The sequence below is a fragment of the Oncorhynchus gorbuscha genome, unplaced genomic scaffold (genome assembly GCF_021184085.1).
Source record: "Oncorhynchus gorbuscha isolate QuinsamMale2020 ecotype Even-year unplaced genomic scaffold, OgorEven_v1.0 Un_scaffold_851, whole genome shotgun sequence".
Classification (NCBI taxonomy): Eukaryota; Metazoa; Chordata; class Actinopteri; order Salmoniformes; family Salmonidae; genus Oncorhynchus; species Oncorhynchus gorbuscha.
In genome coordinates this window covers 238,444-264,534 of record NW_025745841.1, presented here as the reverse complement: position 1 = coordinate 264,534, position 26,091 = coordinate 238,444, and the positions used below count along the sequence as shown (strand labels likewise).

Genomic DNA, 26,091 nt, shown 5'->3' with positions numbered 1-26,091 from the left:
CAGACAGACAGACAGACAGACAGACAGACAGACAGACAGACAGACAGACAGACAGACAGACAGACAGACAGACAGACAGAGAAACAGACAGAGAAACAGACAGACAGACAGACAGACAGACAGACAGACAGACAGACAGACAGACAGACAGACAGACAGACAGACAGACAGACAGACAGACAGACAGACAGACAGACAGACAGACAGACAGACAGACAGACAGACAGACAGACAGACTATAGTAAGGTCATTCTGGTCACTTAATGGTTCCTCACTCCTGCACTATCTAGCTCCATGTCATGACACTCGTATAATACAGTCTCTCTAAATTGGCCGCCAGAGGACAGACACTTCCTGTCCAGTTAAACCATAGAAACAGAATGGAATTACCATGGCAATGATCACAATACCAGGCAGCCATTGCGAGAGTACCCATGAGTTTACCAGTCAAATTGCCAGGGTTAGAGGTTCCAAGCCCTTTCTATGGATTCTATTTCTGAGTTCAACACCCTTATGCGACCATGGCCTCTCCATCTGTCAAGAGAAAACACCTGTGCAGAAGCACCAGCAGCAGTCAGTCAGTAGCATCTCCTCTCCCAGTAATGAGCACCATACACTCCATTAGAAGAGCCTTCACTAGGAGTGTGTATCGTTTATGAAGTGTCATACACACCACTAACGACGCAATGGAGGGACAGAGAGTGAGAAGGAGAGAGAGAAATATAAAGAGAGAGAGAGGGAGAGACAGAGAGAGACAGAGAGACAGAGGAAGAAAGAGGGATAGAGAGATTTGTATTTCAAAAGCTGAGTGCTCCTGGTATTGCGATTGAAACAGGCAGCAGATCAACTCATTAGATCCCCTCTTATTTATTGACAGATATTTACTCATTTATCCATTGATTTATTTATATCTGTATTTATCTAAGTATAAAGTAACAGGAGCTACTCCTTGACAGCCTTAAGTAGCTCAGACAGACAGGTAATCTCTCCCGACATTTACCCACCATCATTGATGTACCCCATTTTCATGATGAAGGAGAAAAGAGAAATATACTAAATGGAGAGAGTGACATTGCAGAGAGAGAGAGAGAGAGAATAAAGAGAGAGAGGACAGAAAGTGTAGGAACCAGGGAAGAGAGCGCCAGTATTCAGATAGAAGCAGACAGGTGGCAGACAGACAATTAGTGTAAGTAATGGTGTCTCCGTGAGCTGACAGGGCATATCTCCACCAGCGTAAACACAAACAAACAGACCAGACACAGACCTCCCTCCCTGACTCCCTCCCTCCAGCATGATGATGGATCAGAGACGGCAGCAGCCGACATGTTTATCTTCTTTCCTTTGATTACCTGGAGCACCACTAACAGTGCAGAGTCCACAGGTCTGGCCTGGTCTGCCATGGCCGTTAGCTAACTCCACAGGTCTGGCCTGGTCTGCCCTGGCCGTTAGCTAACTCCACAGGTCTGGCCTGATCTGCCATGGCCGTTAGCTAACTCCACAGGTCTGGCCTGGTCTGCCCTGGTCGACAGCTAACTCCACAGGTCTGGCCTGATCTGCTCGCTACCTAGGTAACTCCACAGGTCTGACCTGGTCTGCCATGGCCGTTAGCTAACTCCACAGGTCTGGCCTGGTCTTCCATGGCCATTAGCCAACTCCACAGGTCTGGCCTGGTCTGCCATGGCCGTTAGCGAACTCCACAGGTCTGGCCTGGTCTGCCATGGCCGTTAGCTAACTCCACAGGTCTGGCCTGGTCTGCCCTGGCCGTTAGCTAACTCCACAGGTCTGGCCTTATCTGCTCGCTAGCTAGGTAACTCCACAGGTCTGGCCTGGTCTGCCATGACCGTTAGCGAACTCCACAGGTCTGGCCTGGTCTGCCATGGCCTTTAGCGAACTCCACAGGTCTGGCCTGATCTGCTCCTAGCTAGAAACTCCACAGGTCTGGCCTGATCTGCTCGCTAGCTAGCTAACTCCACAGGTCTGGCCTGATCTGGCAGCCTCCACAGGTCTGGCCTGGTCTGCCATGGCCGTTAGCTAACTCCACAGGTCTGGCCTGTTCTTCCATGGCCATTAGCCAACTCCACAGGTCTGGCCTGGTCTGCCATGACCGTTAGCGAACTCCACAGGTCTGGCCTGGTCTGCCAGAAGGCCTTTAGCGAACTCCACAGGTCTGGCCTGATCTGCTCGCTAGCTAGGTAACTCCACAGGTCTGGCCTGATCTGCTCGCTAGCTAGCTAACTCCACAGGTCTGGCCTGATCTGCTTGCTAGCTAACTCCACAGCTCTGGCCTGGTCTGCCATGGCCGTTAGCTAACTCCACGGATCTGGCCTGGTCTGCCATGACCGTTAGCGAACTCCACAGGTCTGGCCTGATCTGCTCGCTAGCTAGGTAACTCCACAGGTCTGGCCTGATCTGCTCGCTAGCTAGCTAACTCCACAGGTCTGGCCTGATCTGCTTGCTAGCTAGCTAACTCCACAGGACTGGCCTGATCTGCTCGCTAGCTAACTCCACAGGTCTGGCCTGGTCTGCCCTGGCCCGCTAGCTGACTTCACAGGTGTGCTCGTGTTGAAATACATCCAATGTGTGAAATGACGGGTGGTCCCTGGGGGTTTTGTCGAAAAACAACTGGACCACAAAGTAACATGGAATAGGCCCCTGTGTTTTGCACAATCATGTGACATTGCAAGATTTAATCCTGCATTTTAAGGCTTAACCAGAAATGAGAATTTGACTAAAAATGAAAGCGATGGTGCTGGACCATATGACAGAAAAAGAGAAATCCAATCTAGGCACGTTACATGCCTGTGCATTACACAGGGCCCTAGGTTGAGCAGTGGTGATCTGCCGTAGAGTCATATCAACTTTCAAGAGTTGTGTACATGGAGTTCTCCACCCCTCTCATTGGGCACCACCCGCTGTTGCACATATTTGTTTTAACCCTGCACTAACATGCTATTCACAACCAGTCAACTAATGGCCAAGTCCTTGATGATCAAATCAAATTGTACCTGTGACATGCACCGAATACAACAGGTGGAGTAGACCTTACAGTGAAATGCTGAATACAACAGGTGGAGTAGACCTTAGCCAGTGAAATGGCTGAATACAACAGGTGGCCTGACCTTACAGTGAAATGCTGAATACAACAGGTGGAGTAGACCTTACAGATGCTGAATACAACAGGTGGAGTAGACCTTACAGTGAAATGCTGAATACAACAGGTGGAGTAGACCTTACAGTGAAATGCTGAATACAACAGGTGGAGTGACCTTACAGTGAAATGCTGAATCCACAGGTGGAGGACCTTACAGTGAAATGCTGAATACAACAGGTGGGCCTGACCTTACAGTGAGCTGAATACAACAGGTGGAGTAGACCTGGCAGTGAAATGCTGAATACAACAGGTGGCCTAGACCTTACAGTGAAATGCTGAATACAACAGGTGGAGTAGACCTTACAGTGAAATGCTGAATACAACAGGTGGAGTAGACCTTACAGTGAAATGCTGAATACAACAGGTGGCTGAATACAACAGGTGGCCTAGACCTTACAGTGAAATGCTGAACTACACAGGTGGCCTGATAGACCTTACAGTGAAATGCTGAATACAACAGGTGGAGTCTGGACCTGGTGAAATGCTGAATACAACAGGTGGCCTGGTTAAGTGAAATGCTGAATACAACAGGTGGAGTAGACACAGTGAAATGCTGAATACAACAGGTGGAGTAGACCTTACAGTGAAATGCTGAACAACAGGTGGCCTAGATCTGGAAATGCTGTACAACAGGTCTGGCCTGGACCTTGCAGTGAAATGCTGAATACAACAGGTGGAGTAGACCTTACAGTGAAATGCTGAATACAACAGGTGGAGTAGACCTTACAGAATGAACAGGTGGAGCAGCTGAGTGAAATGCTGAATACAACAGGTGTGTAGACCTTACAGTGAAATGCTGACTTACAACAGGTGGAGTGGCCTTACAGTGAAATGTGAATACAACAGGTGGAGTAGACCTTACAGTGAAATGCTGAATACAACAGGTGTGTAGACCTTACAGTGAAAGCTGAATACAACAGGTGGAGTAGACCTTACAGTGAAATGCTGAAACAACAGGTGGAGTAGACCTTACAGTGAAATGCTGAATACAACAGGTGGAGTAGACCTTACAGTGAAATGCTGAATACAACAGGTGGAGTAGACCTTACAGTGAAATGCTGAATACAACAGGTGGAGTAGACCTTACAGTGAAATGCTGAATACAACAGGTGGGTCACCTTACAGTGAAATGCTGAATACAACAGGTGGAGTAGACCTTACAGTGAAATGCTGAATACAACAGGTGGAGTAGACCTTACAGTGAAATGCTGAATACAACAGGTGGAGTAGACCTTACAGTGAAATGCTGAATACAACAGGTGGAGTAGACCTTACAGTGAAATGCTGAATACAACAGGTGGAGTAGACCTTACAGTGAAATGCTGAATACAACAGGTGGAGTAGACCTTACAGTGAAATGCTTACTTACAAGTCCTTAACCCACATAAGTGTTAAGTAAACAATAATAATAAATAATAAAGAGCATCAGTAAAATAACAGTAACGAGGCTATATACAGGGGGTACAGGTACAGAGTCAATGTGGAGGCTATATACAGGGGGTACAGGTACAGAGTCAATGTGGAGCCTATATACAGGGGGTACAGGTACAGAGTCAATGTGGAGGCTATATACAGGGGGTACAGGTACAGACAGTGGAGGCTACAGGGCGTACAGGTACAGAGTCAATGTGGAGGCAATATGCAGGAGGTACAGGTACAGAGTCAATGTGGAGGCTATATACAGGAGGTACAGGTACAGAGTCAATGTGGAGGCTATATACAGGAGGTACAGGTGAGTCAATGTGGAGGCTATATACAGGGGGTACAGGTACAGAGTCAATGTGGAGGCTATATACAGGGGGTACAGGTACAGAGTCAATGTGGAGGCTATATACAGGAGGTACAGGTACAGAGTCAATGTGGAGGCTATATACAGGAGGTACAGGTACAGAGTCAATGTGGAGGCTATATACAGGGGGTACAGGTACAGAGTCAATGTGGAGGCTATATACAGGAGGTACAGGTACAGAGTCAATGTGGAGGCAATATACAGGAGGTACAGGTACAGAGTCAATGTGGAGGCTATATACAGGGGGTACAGGTACAGAGTCAATGTGGAGGCTATATACAGGGGGTACAGGTACAGAGTCAATGTGGAGGCTATATACAGGGGGTACAGGTACAGAGTCAATGTGGAGGCTATATACAGGGCGTACAGGTACAGAGTCAATGTGGAGGCAATATACAGGAGGTACAGGTACAGAGTCAATGTGGAGGCTATATACAGGAGGTACAGGTACAGAGTCAATGTGGAGGCTATATACAGGAGGTACAGGTACAGAGTCAATGTGGAGGCTATATACAGGGGGTACAGGTACAGAGTCAATGTGGAGGCTATATACAGGGGTACAGGTACAGAGTCAATGTGGAGGCTATATACAGGAGGTACAGGTACAGAGTCAATGTGGAGGCTATATACAGGGGTACAGGTACAGAGTCAATGTGGAGGCTATATACAGGGGGTACAGGTACAGAGTCAATGTGGAGGCTATATACAGGAGGTACAGGTACAGAGTCAATGTGGAGGCTATATACAGGGGTACAGGTACAGAGTCAATGTGGAGGCTATATACAGGGGGTACAGGTACAGAGTCAATGTGGAGGCTATATACAGGGGTACAGGTACAGAGTCAATGTGGAGGCTATATACAGAGGGTACAGGTACAGAGTCAATGTGGAGGCTATATACAGGGGTACAGGTACAGAGTCAATGTGGAGGCTATATACAGGGGGTACAGGTACAGAGTCAATGTGGAGGCTATATACAGGGGGTACAGGTACAGAGTCAATGTGGAGGCTATATACAGGGGGTACAGGTACAGAGTCAATGTGGAGGCTATATACAGGGGGTACAGGTACAGAGTCAATGTGGAGGCTATATACAGGGGTACAGGTACAGAGTCAATGTGGAGGCTATATACAGGGGGTACAGGTACAGAGTCAATGTGGAGGCTATATACAGGGGGTACAGGTACAGAGTCAATGTGGAGGCTATATACAGGGGGTACAGGTACAGAGTCAATGTGGAGGCTATATACAGGGGGTACAGGTACAGAGTCAATGTGGAGGCTATATACAGGGGGTACAGGTACAGAGTCAATGTGGAGGCTATATACAGGGTGTACAGGTACAGAGTCAATGTGGAGGCTATATACAGGGTGTACAGGTACAGAGTCAATGTGGAGGCTATATACAGGGTGTACAGAGTCAATGTGGAGGCTATATACAGGGTGTACAGAGTCAATGTGGAGGCTATATAAGGGGTGTACAGGTACAGAGTCAATGTGGAGGCTATATACAGGGTGTACAGGTACAGAGTCAATGTGGAGGCTATATACAGGGTGTACAGGTACAGAGTCAATGTGGAGGCTATATACAGGGTGTACAGGTACAGAGTCAATGTGGAGGCTATATACAGGGTGTACAGTACAGAGTCAATGTGGAGGCTATATACAGGGTGTACAGGTACAGAGTCAATGTGGAGGCTATATACAGGGTGTACAAGTACAGAGTCAATGTGGAGGCTATATACAGGGTGTACAGGTACAGGGTCAATGTGGAGGCTATATACAGGGGGTACCGGTACAGAGTCAATGTGGAGGCTATATACAGGGGGTACAGGTACAGAGTCAATGTGCGGGGGTACAGATTAGTCAAGGTAATTAAGGTAATAACAGTCTATGACTAGGGTGGCTGGAGTATTTTAACATTTTAGGGCCTTCCTGGTATAGAGGTCCTGGATGACAGGAGGCTTGGCCCCAGTGATGTACTGGGCCGTACGCTCTACCCTCTGTAGTGCCTTGCAGTCGGAGGCCGAGCAGTTGCCATACCAGGTAGTGATGCAACAGGTCAGGATACCTCAGGTATGATTATGGCTATGCACGTCTCACAGAACTTCATATAATAATAATAACAAAATATGTTTATGGATTTCATAAAGGCCAATAAAAGATCGCTTCAAGCCCTTAGGAAACTACATTCCTAAAGAAAATACTGTACTTTTTACTCCATACGTTTTCCTTGACACCTAAAAGTATGTGTTATGTGTGTTAAAGTGTTATGTTTGTAAATTATGTCTGAGTGTTGGAGTGTGCCCCTGGCTATCTGTAAATTATGTCTGAGTGTTGGAGTGTGCCCCTGGCTATCTGTAAATTATGTCTGAGTGTTGGAGTGTGCCCCTGGCTATCTGTAAATTATGTCTGAGTGTTGGAGTGTGCCCCTGGCTATCTGTAAATTATGTCTGAGTGTTGGTGTGTGCCCCTGGCTATCTGTAAATTATGTCTGAGTGTTGGTGTGTGCCCCTGGCTATCTGTAAATTATGTCTGAGTGTTGGAGTGTGCCCCTGGCTATCTGTAAATTATGTCTGAGTGTTGGTGTGTCACCCTGGCTATCTGTACATTATGTCTGAGTGTTGGAGTGTGCCCCTGGCTATCTGTAAATTATGTCTGAGTGTTGGAGTGTGCCCCTGGCTATCTGTAAATTATGTCTGAGTGTTGGAGTGTGCCCCTGGCTATCTGTAAATTATGTCTGAGTGTTGGAGTGTGCCCCTGGCTATCTGTAAATTATGTCTGAGTGTTGGAGTGTGCCCCTGGCTATCTGTAAATTATGTCTGAGTGTTGGAGTGTGCCCCTGGCTATCTGTAAATTATGTCTGAGTGTTGGAGTGTGCCCCTGGCTATCTGTAAATTATGTCTGAGTGTTGGAGTGTGCCCCTGGCTATCTGTAAATTATGTCTGAGTGTTGGTGTGTGCCCCTGGCTATCTGTAAATTATGTCTGAGTGTTGGAGTGTGCCCCTGGCTATCCGTAAATTATGTCTGAGTGTTGGAGTGTGCCCCTGGCTATCTGTAAATTATGTCTGAGTGTTGGTGTGTGCCCCTGGCTATCTGTAAATTATGTCTGAGTGTTGGAGTGTGCCCCTGGCTATACGCAAATTATGTCTGAGTGTTGGAGTGTGCCCCTGGCTATCCGTAAATTATTATTTTTTGAAATGGTGCCATCTGGTTTCCTTAATATAAGGAATTTGAAATGATTTATACTTTTAATTTAGATACTTAAGTTTATTTTCGCAATTACATTTAGTTTTGATACTTAAGTATATTTAAAACCAAATACTTTTAGACTTTTACTCAAGTAATATTTTACTGGGTGACTTTCACATTTACTTGAGTCATTTTCTATTAACGTATCTTTACTTTTGTCCAAGGATGACAATTGGGTACTTTTCCCACCACTGCAATTGATTGCAAGAAATGCAGAAATGATAAAAGTTGATTTGAACAGTATAAACAATCAGAATGGAAAAATACTCAATGAAATCAATTTGAATGTATGTGGTGCCACGCAAGGATCACTCACTACTCAAAGCAAATATAAAACTTAAATTATTCAAAAACTAAAAACACCGTCAAATACCGTCATACCATCCAATTTTGTAATAATATTTTGCCCATATCGCGCAGCCCTAGTCAAGGATCATATCACCTCCACCCTACCTGTTATTCTAGACACACTCTAATTTGCTTACCACCCCAAAAGGTCCACAGACGATGCAATCGCCATCACACTGCACACTGCCCTATCCCATCTGAACAAGAGGAATACCTACGTACAATAAGAATGCTGTTCATTGACTACAGCTCAGCATTCAACACCATAGTTCCCTCCAAACTCAACATTAAGTTTGAGACCCTGGGTGTCAACGCCATCCTGTGCAGCTGGGTCCTGGACTTCCAGATGGGCCGCCCCCAGGTGGTGAAGGTAGGAAACAACATCACCACCCCGCTGATCCTCAACACAGGGGTCCCACAAGGCTGTGTTCTCAGCCCCCTCCTGTACCCCCTGTTCACCCACGACCGCGTGGCCATTCACACCTCCATCTCAAATCATAAAGTTTGCAGACGACACTACAGTGGTAGGCTTGATTACCAACAACGACGAGACGGCCTACAGGGAGGAGGTGATGGCCCTGGGAGTGTGGTGTCAGTAAAATAACCTCTCACTCAATGTCAGCAAAACAAAAGAGATGATCGTGGACATCAGGAAACAGCAAAGGGAGCACCCCCCCCATCCACATCGATGGAACAGCAGTGGAGAAGGTGGAAAGTGTTAAGTTCCTCAGTGTACATATCACCGACAAACTAAAATGGTCCACCCACACCGACAGTGTGGTGAAGAAGGCGCAACAACGCCTCTTCAACCTCAGGAGGCTGAATAAATGTGGCTTGTCACCAAAAACCCTCACAAACTTTTACAGATGCACAATTGAGAGCATCCTGTCAGGCTTTATCATGGCTTGGTACAGCAATTGCACCGCCCTCAAAAGCAAGGCTCTCCAGAGGGTGGTGCGGTCTGCACAACGCATCACCGGGGGCAAACTATCTGCCCTCCAGGACACCTACAGCACCCGATGTCACAGGAAGGCCAAAAAGATCATCAAGGTGTCCTTGATAACCACCAGGTGCATCAAAGCTGGGACCAAGAGACTGAAAAACAGCTTCTATCTCAAGGCCATCAGTTTGTTAAACAGCCATCACTAGCACTGAGAGGCGGCTGCCTACCTACAGATTTGATATCATTGGCCACTTTAATAAATGGAACACAAGTCACTTTAAGAACGTTTACGTTTCTCGCATTACTCATCTCATATGTATATACTTTATACCGTATCATATGAATCTATTCTTTATCATCTATTCCATCTTAGCCGCTTTATCACTGCTCATCCTTATATTTTATACCTCTACTAAACTCAGCAAAAAAAAGAAACGTCCTCTCACTGTCAACTGAGTTTTTTTCAGCAAACTTTTCAGCAAACTTAACATGTGTAAATATTTGTATGAACATAACAAGATTCAACAATTGAGACAAACTGAACAAGTCCCACAGACATGTGACTAACAGGAATGGAATAATGTGTCCCTGAGCAAAGGGGGGGTCAAAATCAAAAGTAACAGTCAGTATCTGGTGTGGCCACCAGCTGCATTAAGTACTGTAGTGCATCTCCTCCTCATGGACTCCACCAGATTTGCCAGTTCTTGCTGTGAGATGTTATCCAACTCTTCCACCAAGGCACCTGCAAGTTCCCGTACATTTCTGGGGGGAATGGCCCTAGCCCTCCCAGAGATCCTGGCTCGTTGCTGGCCATGGCAGAATACTGACATTCCTGTCTTGCAGGAAATCACACACAGAACGAGATGATGCTGTGACACACCGCCCCAGACCATGACGAAACCTCCACCTCCAAATCGATCCCGCTCCAGAGTACAGGCCTCGGTATAAACGTGAATCCAACCATCACGCCTGGTGAGATAAAACCATGACTCGTCAGTAAAGAGCACTTTTTGCCAGTCCTGTTTGGTCCAGCGACATTGGGTTTGTGCCCATAGGCAACATTGTTGTTGGTGAAGACTGGTGAGGACCTGCCTTACAAGGCCTACAAGCCATCAGTCCAGCCTCTCTCAACCGATTGCGGACAGTCTGAGCACTGATGGAGGGATTGTGCATTCCTGGTGTATCACAGGCAGTTGTTGTTGCTATCCTGTACCTGTCCCGCAGGTGTGATGTTCGGATGTACCGATCCTGTGCATCCTGTCTCCCTGTAGCGCTGTCTTAGGCGTCTCACAGTATGGACATTGTCATTTATTGCCCTGGCCACATCTGCAGTCTTCATGCCTCCTTGCAGCATGCCTAAGGCACGTTCACGCAGATGAGCAGGGACCCTGGGCATTTTTCTTTTGGTGTTTTTCAGAGTCAGTATAAAGGCCTCTTTAGTGCTCTAAGTTTTCATAACTGTGACCTTAATTGCCTACCGTCTGTAAGTTGTTGTTGTCTTAACGACCATTCCACAGGTGCATGTTCATTCATTGTTTATGGCTCATTGAACAAGCATGTTTAAATGTTTAAACCCTTTACAATGAAGATCTGTGAAGTTATTTGGAGTTTTACGATATTATCCTTGAAAGACAGGTTCCTGAAAAAGGGAATTTTCTTTTTTTGCTGGGTTTAGATTGTGTGTATTAGGTTTTGTTGTGGAATTTGTTAGATATTAGGTTGTGTTAGATGCTGCTGCACTGTCAGATCTAGAAGCATAAGCATTTCCCTACACTCGTAATAACATCTGCTAACCATGTGTATGTGACCAATACAATTTTATTTGATATATATAGCGTTTGTGTATTAGATATTACACTCCAGGGAGATTTGATTTTAGCATATTGTTCCATGATAGGGGAAATTACTCTCTCTGCCCTTTCTACCTATGGGAGGAGAGATCACTGGCACCGGGGGGTTTCTAAACCAATCAGATTCCCCAGGACCTCCTCTCCATAGCAACAACAACCCACAATGGAACAACAAACCTCAAATAACACCTAATATTGCACTGTCATCATACCATAACCCCAAAAAGGAGAGATAGGAAACTGAAAAAGAAGGAAACGGAGGAAGAGAGGAGCAGAAACCATTTGGGCCAGCTTATAAAAGGATTAGAGTTGACACACATCCCAAATGAAAGTGTCTGTAAGTATTAGTCCTTGTCACAGCAGCTAGCGCAGTGCTAGCAGCCCCTCCACATCATGTTTATGGGAAGATGCTAGCTTCCTTAGCCTACCCCCCCTCCTTCCTACCCTGAATGAGTAGGGACGGGCAATTATAGGCGGTCAAAACATTTTTCATGGATGATTTCTCCCGACGCAGCTGGAGAAGAGAGAGAGAGAGGGAAGAGGAGGGGGGAGAAGAGAGAGAGAGAGGGAAGAGGAGGGGGGGGGGAAGAGGAGGGGGAAGAGAGAGAAGAGAGAGAAGAGAGAGAGGAGAGGGAGGGGAGAAGAGAGAGAGAGGGAAGAGGAGGGGGAGAAGAGGAGAGAGAGGGAAGAGGAGGGGGAGAAGAGAGAGAGAGGGAAGAGGAGGGGGAGAAGAGAGAGAGAGAGGGAAGAGGAGGGGGAGAAGAGAGAGAGAGAGGGAAGAGGAGGGGGAGAAGAGAGAGAGAGAGGGAAGAGGAGGGGGAGAAGAGAGAGAGAGAGGGAAGAGGAGGGGGAGAAGAGAGGAGGGGGAGAAGAGAGAGGAGAGGGAAGAGGAGGGGGAGAAGAGAGAGAGAGAGGAAGAGGAGGGGGAGAAGAGAGAGAGAGAGAGAGAGGGGGGAGAGGAGAGGAGAGGGGGAGAGAGAGAGAGAGGGGAAGAGGAGGGGGAGAAGAGAGAGAGAGAGGGGGGGAGAGGAGGGGGAGAGAGAGAGAGAGAGGAGGGGAAGAAGAGGGGAGGGGGAGAGAGAGAGAGAGAGGGAAGAGGAGGGGGAGAAGAGAGAGAGAGGGAAGAGGAGGGAGAGAGAGAGAGAGAGGGAAGAGGAGGGGGAGGAGAGAGAGAGAGGGAAGAGGAGGGGGGAGAAGAGAGAGAGAGGGAAGAGGAGGGGGAGAAGAGAGAGAGAGAGGGAAGAGGAGGGGGAGAAGAGAGAGAGAGAGGGAAGAGGAGGGGGAGAAGAGAGAGAGAGAGGAAGAGGAGGGGGAGAAGAGAGAGAGAGGGGAAGAGGAGGGGGAGAGAGAGAGAGAGAGGGGGAAGAGGAGGGGGAGAAGAGAGAGAGAGAGGGAAGAGGAGGGGGAGAAGAGAGAGAGAGAGGGAAGAGGAGGGGGAGAGAGAGAGAGAGAGGGAAGAGGAGGGGGAGAAGAGAGAGAGAGAGGAGGGGGAAGAGAGAGGGGGGAAGAGGAGGGAGAAGAGAGAGAGGGGAAGAGGAGGGGGAGAGAGAGAGAGAGGGGGAGAAGAGAGAGAGAGAGGGAAGAGAGGGGGAGAGGAGAGAGAGAGGGAAGAGGAGGGGGAGAGAGAGAGAGAGAGGAAGAGGAGGGGGAGAAGAGAGAGAGAGAGAGGGAAGAGGAGGGGGAGAAGAGAGAGAGAGGGAAGAGGAGGGGGGAGAAGAGAGAGAGAGAGGGAAGAGGAGGGGGGAGAAGAGAGGAGGAGGAAGGTATCCTGAACCGAAACCCTTTTAGTGTCTCAGCATGTCGGCAGGGGGGATGGGAGGAAGGGGGAGTTGAAGGACGCAAGTGGTGCCTTTGCGGAGGTGATGCCTGGGAGTGCACAAGCATGCAGGCACACAGACACACACAGGCACACACACACACATCACGGTGGTGGTACAAATGACTAGGACCATCTGAGTGCATTACACAGTCCATTACCCTCCCAGAATGAGCCTACATAAGAATGTCACATGACAATGGAGGAAATGGGAAGAAGTGGATGGAGAGGAGCTAGTGTTTCCATTGACTCAGACAATGTCCCATTAATCACACTGATACAAATGTGGACCAGCGCCACTGGAAAGACCATTGGCACCCTATTCCCCATATGGCCCTAGTCAAAAGTAGTACACTATATAGGGAATAGAGTACCATTTGGGACATAACGATACTGTGAGTGCAAATAGTTTTTTTTTTAAAGGGCCAGGAGTTTTTCCTCTCCAAATGATTCTGGTCCCTACTTGTTGCTGAATTATATGATATAACCCCAGGCTATAACTAGGGTCAGGAGTTTTTCCTCTCCAAATTATTCTGGTCCCTACTTGTAGCTGAATGAGATGATATAACTCCAGGCTATAACATGGCCCAGGAGTTTTTCCTCTTCAAATGATTCTGGTCCCTAGTAGCATCAACACACACCATCAACACATGCCACACACCATCACACACAACAACATCACACACCATCAACACATACCACACCATCACACACCATCATACACACACCATCAACTCATCTCAACTCAACACACACACACACGCACATTCCACAACATCACACTCAACACATTCCACAACATCACACACACACACACACACACACACACACACACACACACACACACACACACACACACACACACACACACACACACACACACACACACACACACACACACACACACACACACACACACACACACACACACACACACACACACACACACACACACACACACACCATCAACACATGCAACAACACCCTCAGTCAACAAACACACAAAGACGCCCTTTTGAATCGTTGCAAAATTAAAACAGAGCTAATTCATGAATTATAAATGGTATTAAAAAAGTGCAGGGATATAATTGATGATTCATTCCAATACCCCAGAGCCAATAGAGCAGTAGGCTAATGAAGAGAGGGGGGATTTAATCGAACCAGAAAGAAATCTCCTCCTTTAAATTGTGTTAAGGTTATTTTATGCTGATAAGATGCATGCTGCAATCACAGCACCTGGGGGCCTGTTGGGGAGAGCTCTGACGAACCCTCTTGTGAGTTTAATGTTCCTTTCCCTCTCCGCAACACCAATGATGTCCTCATCTCAAGAGTCTCAAGAGCCATCTCTGTTTATCCTCAAAACTTGTTTTTGCCTAATTTAGCCCTGAAAGTTAAGTAAAATAGTGTGAAGGCAAAGTTTTATATGAGGGAAAGGGGACAGGTTGGTGTGTGTGTGTGTGTGTGTGTGTGTGTGTGTGTGTGTGTGTGTGTGTGTGTGTGTGTGTGTGTGTGTGTGTGTGTGTGTGTGTGTGTGTGTGTGTGTGTGTGTGTGTGTGTGTGTGTGTGTGTGTGTGTGTGTGTGAGCGAGAAACAGCAAGAAAGAGAGAGCAAGAGAGAGAAAGATCACAGAAGTTAGATCAAATCAATTTAGAGTGGAAGAGTATGTGAATCATAACATCAGATATGTGTGGGCTAAACTACATTTTTCATGAAAATACAGAAATTCCCACTTGACATTCATCTCAAGTTAGGATTCATTCAGCCTACATACAACTGGGGCAAAACGACTATACACTGAGTGTACAAAACATTAGGAACACCTGCTCTCTCCATGACATGGACTGACCAGGTGAATCCAGGGGAAAGCTATGATCCCTTGATGATGTCACTTGTTAAATCCCCTTCAATCAGTGTAGATGAAGGGGAGGAGGCAGGTTAAAGAAGGATTTTTAAGCCTTGAGACAATTGAGACATGGATTGTGTACGTGTGCCATTCAGAGGGTGAACGCTCAGTCACTACCAAGATACAGGCGTCCTTACTAACTCAGTTGCCGGAGTGGAAGGAAACCACTCAGGGACTTTCACCATGAGGCCAATGGAGACTTTAAAACAGTTACAGATTTTAATGGCTGTGATAGGAGAAAACTGAGGATGGATCAACAACATTGTAGTTACCCCACAATACTAACCTAAATGACGTGAAATGAAGGAAGCCTGTACAGAATAAAACATATTCCAGAACATGCATCCTGTTTGCAACAAGGCACTAAAGGAAAACTGCAAAAAAGGTGGCAAAGAAATGAACTTGAACTTTTTGTCCTGAATACAAAGCTTTATGTTTGGAGACAATCCAACTCAACCCCATCACTGAGTACCACTCTTCATATGTTCAAGCATGGTGGTGGCTACATCATGTTATGGATATGCTTGTCATCTGCAAGAACTAGGACGTTTTTTAGGATACAAAAAAATGGAATAGAGCTAAACACAGGCATCACTACTACACAGGAGCGCCATTTGAAAGTAAATGCGTTTTTTTGGCAGAAATGCCTTCTGGAACATGTGAACTTATATGTGCCTTAATAACAAACGTGTATACCATCTGTGAATACGAATACAATTGTTCAATTACGAGCCTAGTTGGTTTAGCCACGGAAAAAGTCAGAAACCTTCCCGCTAGCCATGATTGGCTGAGATAATTAGTGGGCTGGATATGCCGAGAGATGAGTATGTATTGGTCTGCCATATTGGTCTGCCACTTCTGTCTATAATATGAGCTGTTCAGTATGTGTTGGTAATCCATTCTAACGCGGCTTTTTGATAGATATCACGTAGTAGAACAGCATAGGTGTTGCTCTCCACGTTCTGGAGGACAGAGCTTTGAAATCAGTGGAATTGGAGAATGATAGCCAATGAGATGGAGAAAAGAGGGGTCAGTTTTTTCATCCTTTCTCGAATATTATTAGTCCATTATCACGTCAATCAATGCTGAATTGAAACTTAGTTCACACCCCGGATTTTGTTGCCAACACAGTCGCTACAGTCCCATTAGTTTTCATTGCAGCCTCGTTTGAATGCTGTGGCAACTATTTCAATAGAATGTTCATGACGTCACTGCGACAACTGACTATGTCTATGTACTCCGATTTCAGAGGACTCTCGTCTGAGTTTTCCAGAGCGCAGAATAACAGCCGAATTTACAAACCTGTTGAATACGGCCGGTGTCAGTAAACGTTGGCAAAAAAGCGTAATTAAATTGTTGCCAGCAGCACCGTTGCAGTCACCAATGCTCTGATAACATAAAAACATCCCAAACAGCTCTGCTAGGGTGAGTAAAATGAGTGAGCCGTTCTCTCATTTGTGTCAGGAAGTAGCTAGCAAGTTAGCCAACATTATCTTGGGTGCATGACTGCTGTTGTTAGATCAGAACGCTCAGATCTACCCTACTCCTCAGCCAGAGCATCCAGTGTGCACTCTGAAAGCTCCGAGAGACAAACGCTCTGACTTTAAACGGACAATCTGACAATGCTCTGAGTTTATGAATGCCCAGAGCACGCTCTGGCACTCCAGATTACAATTACAAACAGACCGGTGGTATAAACCAGCCTTTATTCTTGAAATGTTTGGTTGTTTAGTACATAGCCTCACGTGAATCCTTAAAGAGATGGGTGGAGCTAAAGCTTAAGAGGGTGTGTTGAGTGGAGACAACGAAGAGCTCTGCAGTACTCACCAAAACATTCAAGGGTCATTTTGTCAAAAGTGAGGTTACAAGTTTATCAAATTTCATACCATTGTCTAGTTCTGAGTCTCTACTTTTATCCAATGTAAAAAATGTTGCTACATAAGACCGAATCGCGCCGGCCAGTCACAAATGTGGAACAAGTCAATGGGTAAGAATACTTTCTGAAGGGACTGTAGGGTACTCTAGTTATGTTGGTTGCCATTTTGACAGATTTTCCCATTATTTCTCAACTATCTATCTCAACTACAGTCAGACTGTAGTTCTGTTCCTAAACGCTAGAGAAAACATTATCTGGGTACGTCTCAAATGGCGCCCTATTCCCTTTATAGTGCACTACTTTTGACCAGAGCTACTGTATGGCACCTGGTCAAAAGTAGTGCACCAAATAGGGAATAGGGTGACATCAAATCAAATCAAATGTTATTGGTCACATACATGTGTTTAGCAGATGTTATTGCGGGTGTAGCGAAATGCCTGTAAAAGCAAACCTTTGGGAGGCAGCCTGGATCTTTATTCAAACAAATTAGACATACTGTAAGACCATATATGGCTTACCCGTGCTAGTTTGTCACCTTAGCTCTGTGGTTACATGTGTACAGGTGTATTTAGTTGGGCCCTGGTTGAAAGTGCCATTACGGCTGCCTTCAATGTCTTACTGTAAAGTCAGAGAAAATATGGGTTGATCATGACAGATTTCAGTCAAATGTTGCATACTAGATATGAGAAGTAGGTTTCTACTCAGGTTTCAGAGTTGTGACTGATGATGAGTAGGTGGAGGAGAAAGAGGGAGAAGAGGAGGAAGAGGAGAAAGAGAAGGAACGGCGGGAGGAAGTGAGTTACCACCACCACAACAACAAACATAGTTGAGACAGGAAGCAGTTCTAAGCGTCCACTTCAGAGCAGCTTTAGCAGTGGCTAAAAGGCTAAGAAGCTCAGAATAACTCCCACTTAACCTACACTGCATTCTTTCTATTACTACTTAGCCATTCTCTAAATAGGTTGAATGAGGGCAATTGAACTTTACGATATTCCGCTCTTAAAGTTGAATGGCACTAATGGACAATAAAAAAAGAGACAGTCAAAGGCTTTGGGCCAATAGGAGGCTTCAAGATGTCATTTCAGTACCTGCCTGCTCTTTTCCATTTACATGTGAGACATGGGGAGCTGAATGAGAGAGAGAATTCTATTGAAATTGAGAGAGAGAGACATGGAGAGCTGAGAGAGAGAGTTGAGAAAGGGAGAGTAAGGAGACCTAGGGATGAGAGAGAGAGAGAGAGAGAGAGAGAGAGAGAGAGAGAGAGAGAGAGAGAGAGAGAGCGAGAGAAAGATAGAGTGAGTAGGCCTTGGGATGAGAGAAAGAGAGTGAGAGAGAGAGAGAGAAAGATAGAGTGAGTAGGCCTTGGGATGAGAGAAAGAGAGAGAGAGAGAGAGAGAGAGAGAGAGAGAGAGAGAGAGAGAGAGAGAGAGAGAGAGAGAGAGAGAGAGAGAGAGAGAGAGAGACAGAGAGAGAGAGAGAGAGAGAGAGAGAGAGAGAGAGAGAGAGAGAGAGAGAGAGAGAGAGAGAGAGAGAGAGAGAGAGAGCGAGAGAAAGATAGAGTGAGTAGGCCTTGGGATGAGAGAAAGAGAGATAGAGAGAGAGATAAAGAGAGCGAGACAAGCAGAGCGAGTGAGTAGGCCTCGGGACTAGAGGAGAGCGAGAGGACTCTGTCAAGTCTCATTCCCTCTGATTTTAATGGAAATCCCGGAGAAGGCGATAAGATGTTCCCGAATCGGGAACCCGAACCCATTTGGATTTAATTCCAGGCTCTCCAAAGTTTTTCAACTTGAATGTAGCTCCTCTAAGTGCCAGCTGCTGACAACATCGATTTCGCGTTAAGCCCCGGTGTCCGATGTGGTTTGCGTTCCCTTCCAAATTGACAGAGACATCTATTTTCTCCTCTTCTCCCTCTTCTTCTGTCAACGTCCTCGGTCACACGAGGAATAATTGAGAATGAAAAAGAAAGAGAGAGGAAAGTAGGAGCAATAAATCTAATTGGCTGTGTTCCCCAACTTCCTCATAGAGGCACATAAGTTGTAACTTGTGTGGCCGCCAAGGCTGGACTGATGAGGGAGGAAGTCGATGCGGGACGAAGACAGGAAGGTCAGGACGTGTCACTGGGTGTCACGGCGCACAAAGACTGACAGAACTCCGTCACACTAAGGCTACAGAGAGGTCCATCTGTTTCATAACACCCCTCGTTGTGCGTCAAAGCCCACGGTTTGCCGACAACGGTTTGTGTCAAGTGTCTAGTGCTCGTCTTACACTCTCTATGATCGTCTCTTCTCCTCTTCAGGACATTGTCCTACCTCTAATGGTAGACCCTGATGAAGACAGACAGATCTACCTCTAATGGTAGACCCTGATGAAGACAGACATATCTACCTCTAATGGTAGACCCTGATGAAGACAGACAGACCCTGATGAAGACAGACAGATCTACCTCTAATGGTAGACCCTGATGAAGACAGACAGACCCTGATGAAGACAGACATATCTACCTCTAATGGTAGACCCTGATGAAGACAGACAGACCCTGATGAAGACAGACAGACCTTGATGAAGACAGACAGACCCTGATGAAGACAGACAGATCTACCTCTAAAGGTAGACCCTGATGAAGACAGACAAACCCTGATGAAGACAGACAGACCCTGATGAAGACAGACAGATCTACCTCTAAAGGTAGACCCTGATGAAGACAGACAAACCCTGATGAAGACAGACAAACCCTGATGAAGACAGACAGATCCTGATGAAGACAGACCCTGATGAAGACAGACAGATCTACCTCTAATGGTAGACCCTGATGAAGACAGACAGACCCTGATGAAGACAGACAGATCTACTTCTAATGGTAGGCCATAATGAAGACAGACAGATCTACCTCTAATGGTAGACCCTGATGAAGACAGACACACCCTGATGAAGACAGACAGACCCTGATGAAGACAGACAGATCTACCTCTAAAGGTAGACCCTGATGAAGACAGACAGATCTACCTCTAATGGTAGACCCTGATGAAGACAAACAGACCCTGATGAAGACAGACAGACCTTGATGAAGACAGACAGACCCTGATGAAGACAGACAGACCCTGATGAAGACAGACAGATCTACCTCTAATGGTAGACCCTGATGAAGACAGACATATCTACCTCTAATGGTAGACCCTGATGAAGACAGACAGACCCTGATGAAGACAGACAGATCTACCTCTAATGGTAGACCCTGATGAAGACAGACAGACCCTGATGAAGACAGACAGATCTACCTCTAATGGTAGACCCTGATGAAGACAAACAGACCCTGATGAAGACAGACAGACCTTGATGAAGACAGACAGACCCTGATGAAGACAGACAGACCCTGATGAAGACAGACAGATCTACCTCTAATGGTAGACCCTGATGAAGACAGACAGACCCTGATGAAGACAGACAGACCTTGATGAAGACAGACAGACCCTGATGAAGACAGACAGATCTACCTCTAAAGGTAGACCCTGATGAAGACAGACAAACCCTGATGAAGACAGACAGACCCTGATGAAGACAGACCCTGATGAAGACAGACCAGATCTACCTCTAATGGTAGACCCTGATGAAGACAGACAGACCCTGATGAAGACAGACAGATCTACTTCTAATGGTAGGCCATAATGAAGACAGACAGATCTACCTCTAATGGTAGACCCTGATGAAGACAGACACACCCTGATGAAGACAGACAGACCCTGATGAAGACAGACAGATCTACCTCTAAAGGTAGACCCTGATGAAGACAGACAGATCTACCTCTAATGGTAGACCCTGATGAAGACAAACAGACCCTGATGAAGACAGACAGACCTTGATGAAGACAGACAGACCCTGATGAAGACAGACAGACCCTGATGAAGACAGACAGATCTACCTCTAATGGTAGACCCTGATGAAGACAGACATATCTACCTCTAATGGTAGACCCTGATGAAGACAGACAGACCCTGATGAAGACAGACAGATCTACCTCTAATGGTAGACCCTGATGAAGACAGACAGACCCTGATGAAGACAGACAGATCTACCTCTAATGGTAGACCCTGATGAAGACAAACAGACCCTGATGAAGACAGACAGACCTTGATGAAGACAGACAGACCCTGATGAAGACAGACAGACCCTGATGAAGACAGACAGATCTACCTCTAATGGTAGACCCTGATGAAGACAGACAGACCCTGATGAAGACAGACAGACCTTGATGAAGACAGACAGACCCTGATGAAGACAGACAGATCTACCTCTAAAGGTAGACCCTGATGAAGACAGACAAACCCTGATGAAGACAGACAGACCCTGATGAAGACAGACAGATCTACCTCTAAAGGTAGACCCTGATGAAGACAGACAAACCCTGATGAAGACAGACAAACCCTGATGAAGACAGACAGACCCTGATGAAGACAGACCCTGATGAAGACAGACAGATCTACCTCTAATGGTAGACCCTGATGAAGACAGACAGACCCTGATGAAGACAGACAGATCTACTTCTAATGGTAGGCCCTAATGAAGACAGACAGATCTACCTCTAATGGTAGACCCTGATGAAGACAGACACACCCTGATGAAGACAGACAGACCCTGATGAAGACAGACAGATCTACCTCTAAAGGTAGACCCTGATGAAGACAGACAGATCTACCTATAATGGTAGACCCTGATGAAGACAGACAGACCCTGATGAAGACAGACAGATCTACCTCTAATGGTAGACCCTGATGAAGACAGACAGACCCTGATGAAGACAGACAGACCTTGATGAAGACAGACAGACCCTGATGAAGACAGACAGATCTACCTCTAAAGGTAGACCCTGATGAAGACAGACAAACCCTGATGAAGACAGACAGACCCTGATGAAGACAGACAGATCTACCTCTAAAGGTAGACCCTGATGAAGACAGACAAACCCTGATGAAGACAGACAGACCCTGATGAAGACAGACAGACCCTGATGAAGACAGACCCTGATGAAGACAGACAGATCTACCTCTAATGGTAGACCCTGATGAAGACAGACAGACCCTGATGAAGACAGACAGACCCTGATGAAGACAGACAGACCCTGATGAAGACAGACAGATCTACCTCTAATGGTAGACCCTGATGAAGACAGACAGACCCTGATGAAGACAGACAGACCCTGATGAAGACAGACAGATCTACCTCTAATGGTAGGCCCTGATGAAGACAGACAGATCTACCTCTAATGGTAGACCCTGATGAAGACAGACACACCCTGATGAAGACAGACAGACCCTGATGAAGACAGACAGATCTACCTCTAAAGGTAGACCCTGATGAAGACAGACAGATCTACCTCTAATGGTAGACCCTGATGAAGACAGACAGATCTACCTCTAATGGTAGACCCTGATGAAGACAGACAGACCCTGATGAAGACAGACAGATCTACCTCTAATGGTAGACCCTGATGAAGACAGACAGACCCTGATGAAGACAGACAGATCTACCTCTAATGGTAGGCCCTGATGAAGACAGACAGATCTACCTCTAATGGTAGACCCTGATGAAGACAGACACACCCTGATGAAGACAGACAGACCCTGATGAAGACAGACAGATCTACCTCTAAAGGTAGACCCTGATGAAGACAGACAGACCCTGATGAAGACAGACAGACCCTGATGAAGACAGACAGACCCTGATGAAGACAGACAGACCCCGATGAAGACAGACAGACCCTGATGAAGACAGACAGACCCCGATGAAGACAGACAGACCCCGATGAAGACAGACAGACCCTGATGAAGACAGACAGACCCTGATGAAGACAGACAGACCCTGATGAAGACCGCTTGTCTAAACATATTGAGTTATTAAATGATTACATCTGAGCTCCTAGAGTGTGAGGCTCTCCTTTTCTTTTTCAAATGTTCTACTCCACTAGCCTAAACAGGTGTGCATTTCTTTCGACATCTCCTATACAGGCAAGAGATGAAAAAGAAGAAGGGAAGAGGAGAAATTAGAAAAAATGCCTTTTTATATTTAAGTGACGATATACAATGATCTATTACCGGGGATGTTGGAAGTTAATTAAATAGCGGGTGTAGTTACTAAAGCCAGGCTGGGGGCCTGGAGCTGAAAGGAGAGTGGGACACATCTTGGGAACCAGCTAGGGTTCATTTAAAGGTGATCCTGTAACAGCAGGGAGACGGACTCTGAAAGTCTGACAACGCCTGAGTTGTTTAGGACCAGTCACACAAACCAGTTCCACTTCAGCAGCGGCCATTGTGCTTAGCATGCAAACAACACGAAGGGAGAGGGGACATCATGGAGTTGGATAGAGGGTGCACTTCCTGAAGTAGACGTGGACATTGAAAAGACAGGATACGAGACCCTATCTAACTCTATGGAGGGGGGGGGGGCATCTACGTATCACACTGGCCTCTAACCTGTGACCTCTCACCTGCCCAGGATGCACTATGGGTCATAGCAACAAGGAAGTCTAATAGAGATTGAAGTGGTGCTTTAGGAGTAAGTTACCTTCTAAATGCCACTAAGATTTACTATGAGACGAAAGGCTCTTCCCAACCCCCCCCCCCTGAAAAATACGCTTTAAAAAGAAGAAGGCGACAAATAAGTCAGAACTGACATAGTTATTTTTCCTCCTACTGTTCCATGCTATCAAACTATCACAGTCTTGGAGAACACAGCTTGTATTTCCGAGTTAATTACAGAGCTAATGACAAGGTTCGCTCCAGGGAAGTCTCGACAGCGCGCTGGGCCACAGACCGAAGAGCAGACAGACAGAGACAGAGAGACAGACAGATAACAGGCACCTCATCATGACTGCAGCGTTAATGAGGTCACATCTCTCCCCCAAATAAATGGAGAGGAGAACAAAGCTGGACAAGGTTGCGCTGATTGATGGAGCTCGTTAGGTTAATAAGACACTTAATGAACTCCTGCTACTAGCATCAGTATTGTAGCCCTCCTAAAACACACACACACCCCAACAACACATCCACCCCAACACACTTCAACCTGACCCCCGTCTCCCCCCTCTCACCTCTCCTTCTGACGACTGGAGCAACAGGTCTTTCCGGCAGGAGGCCTTGAAGTCGCCCACCCCGGCGTTGACCTCCACCCCTCTGGGAGCCTCCAGACTCAGGGTCCTGGTGGGAGACTCCAGCCTGCAGAGAACCAGACATCCAGGGATTCAATTAGACAACGAATCACTTTAGATTCAAAGCATGGGTGACTTGAAGGATCAATAATGAAAACACAGTGTACAATTAGAATGTAAGTCGCCGATCTGAAAAAATAACTGGACTGAAACTTCTTTTAAAGCAGCATTTCTTTAAAAACTATAACACAGATCTAGCTGAGAGGATTTGATTGGACTGTGGTGTGAAAGGGAGGGGGGACACGAAGTGATACACAGGCACATTAGTACACATCTTTTCTCACTATTCCTCTCTCTCTCTGTCAAACACAGGCACACACACACACACACACACACACACACACACACACACACACACACACACACACACACACACACACACACACACACACACACACACACACACACACACACACACACACACACACACACACACACACACACACACACACACACACACACACACACACACACACACACACACACACACACACACACGGAAGCCTGGATAGGAAGTCTCCCTGTGGACTGAGCGGTCATCTGGTCCACTGGTCCATCAGGTTAGCTGGTGAAACAGGCCTCGGATAATTAACCACCTGACAGAAATGAATATATTGACTTAACGATCCCTCCTTCCAACTTCTCTGCAAAAAACCCCTCACAGCCTCTTTCTCTTACACAGTCAGGATATCATACAATATCTATGAATAGCTCTGGTCCTTTCGGCCGTTTTAAAAGAGGAATTCAATCAGGTCATTGATTTTCTGTTGCTGCTCCGGCTGCTGTTCCGCCTGGTGATTCGGAGACCAAAAAAAAAGAAAACGTAAAAAGTTTCCATCCATCCAGAAAGCCAGGGCCTTGGTGGTGATTCTTTATATGAAAAGACACCCGAGTCAGAGACTGTAGGTCTTATCGGTCCAGTTCATTATCATGCAGGAGCCGCCTTCCTGCGTTCCTTCTCGCCGGCGAGGAGATCCGCCTTGACCTTCAACGCCGTCCGCCAAGGCTTGTTTTATGCGGCGGACATGTTGTTTATAACATGACAGAGATAGGCAACGAGGGAATGCATCAACACAGTTATCGTCTTCATTTGACAACTTCTAAAAGCTCCGGGGGGAACGGAGGGGGAGGTAATGTAATAATAGTTCTGGTGCATACACATTGTAAGGTAGTGAGGGAGGGTGTGACAGACAGATACCATAGTCAGAAAAACTCAGAACTTTCTCCATGGAGGTTTCAGTCACAATATAAGTTAGATGTTTTCCAGGCGTATATATAGCTTGACATTCACCTTGACCTTTGTCCTTTAATGGCCCTGATGCCGCATCGCCATGTTACCATTTGAGATCTGAACCCATGACCTTTTCGGTCAAAAAAACCCCCCCATCACCCTTCTGTGTCGCCGGGCGGGGCGACATAAATCATTTGAAGTGTCAGAGAGCGCCGAGCGATACAAAGGTGTCGTCTGGCAGGAAGAGTGAGCCGACTTGAACCATGAGAAATGGTTGGAAAATGACATTTTCAAGCCTCTGTGACTTTTGTGACTACTTTTTTGAAGTCCCCATCTCCAAGAGAAGTTATATCCCGGGCTAAACTCGCTCCATGAATCTCCCAGAGGAAAAGAGCAGGTGAGAGCCTTCAACTGGGTTGTAAAAGTTATACAACTCACAACACTTGTCACAGAGAGACAGGTAAGGGGGATGACTCGGAACTATGGGTAATGGAGTATATGGGTACATGGAGGGTGGGGGTTCTGATCACTGAAAAGTAAATGTTGCATTTCGTAAAACTCAGAGCACTTAAATGCCGAATGCCAGTCAGGTGTAAAATAGTGTGTAGGCAGGTGTGAGACTCTGTATGTGTGAGACTCTGTATGTGTGAGACTCTGTATGTGTGAGACTCTGTATGTCAAATCAAATCAAATCAAATTGTATTTGTCACATACACATGGTTAGCAGATGTTAAAT

The 26,091-nt window shown here is 46.4% G+C and overlaps 1 protein-coding gene across 2 annotated transcripts in view; it reads right to left on the bottom strand.

Moving 5' to 3' along the window:
* Positions 1-26,091, bottom strand: part of LOC124020544 (zeta-sarcoglycan) — a 139,940-nt gene that overhangs the window by 853 nt on the left and 112,996 nt on the right. For both annotated transcript variants that reach the window (XM_046335780.1, XM_046335779.1), the window contains one exon: positions 24,008-24,131. In XM_046335780.1, coding sequence (XP_046191736.1) covers positions 24,008-24,131 — 124 coding nt within the window. The remainder of the gene's footprint in view (positions 1-24,007; positions 24,132-26,091) is intronic.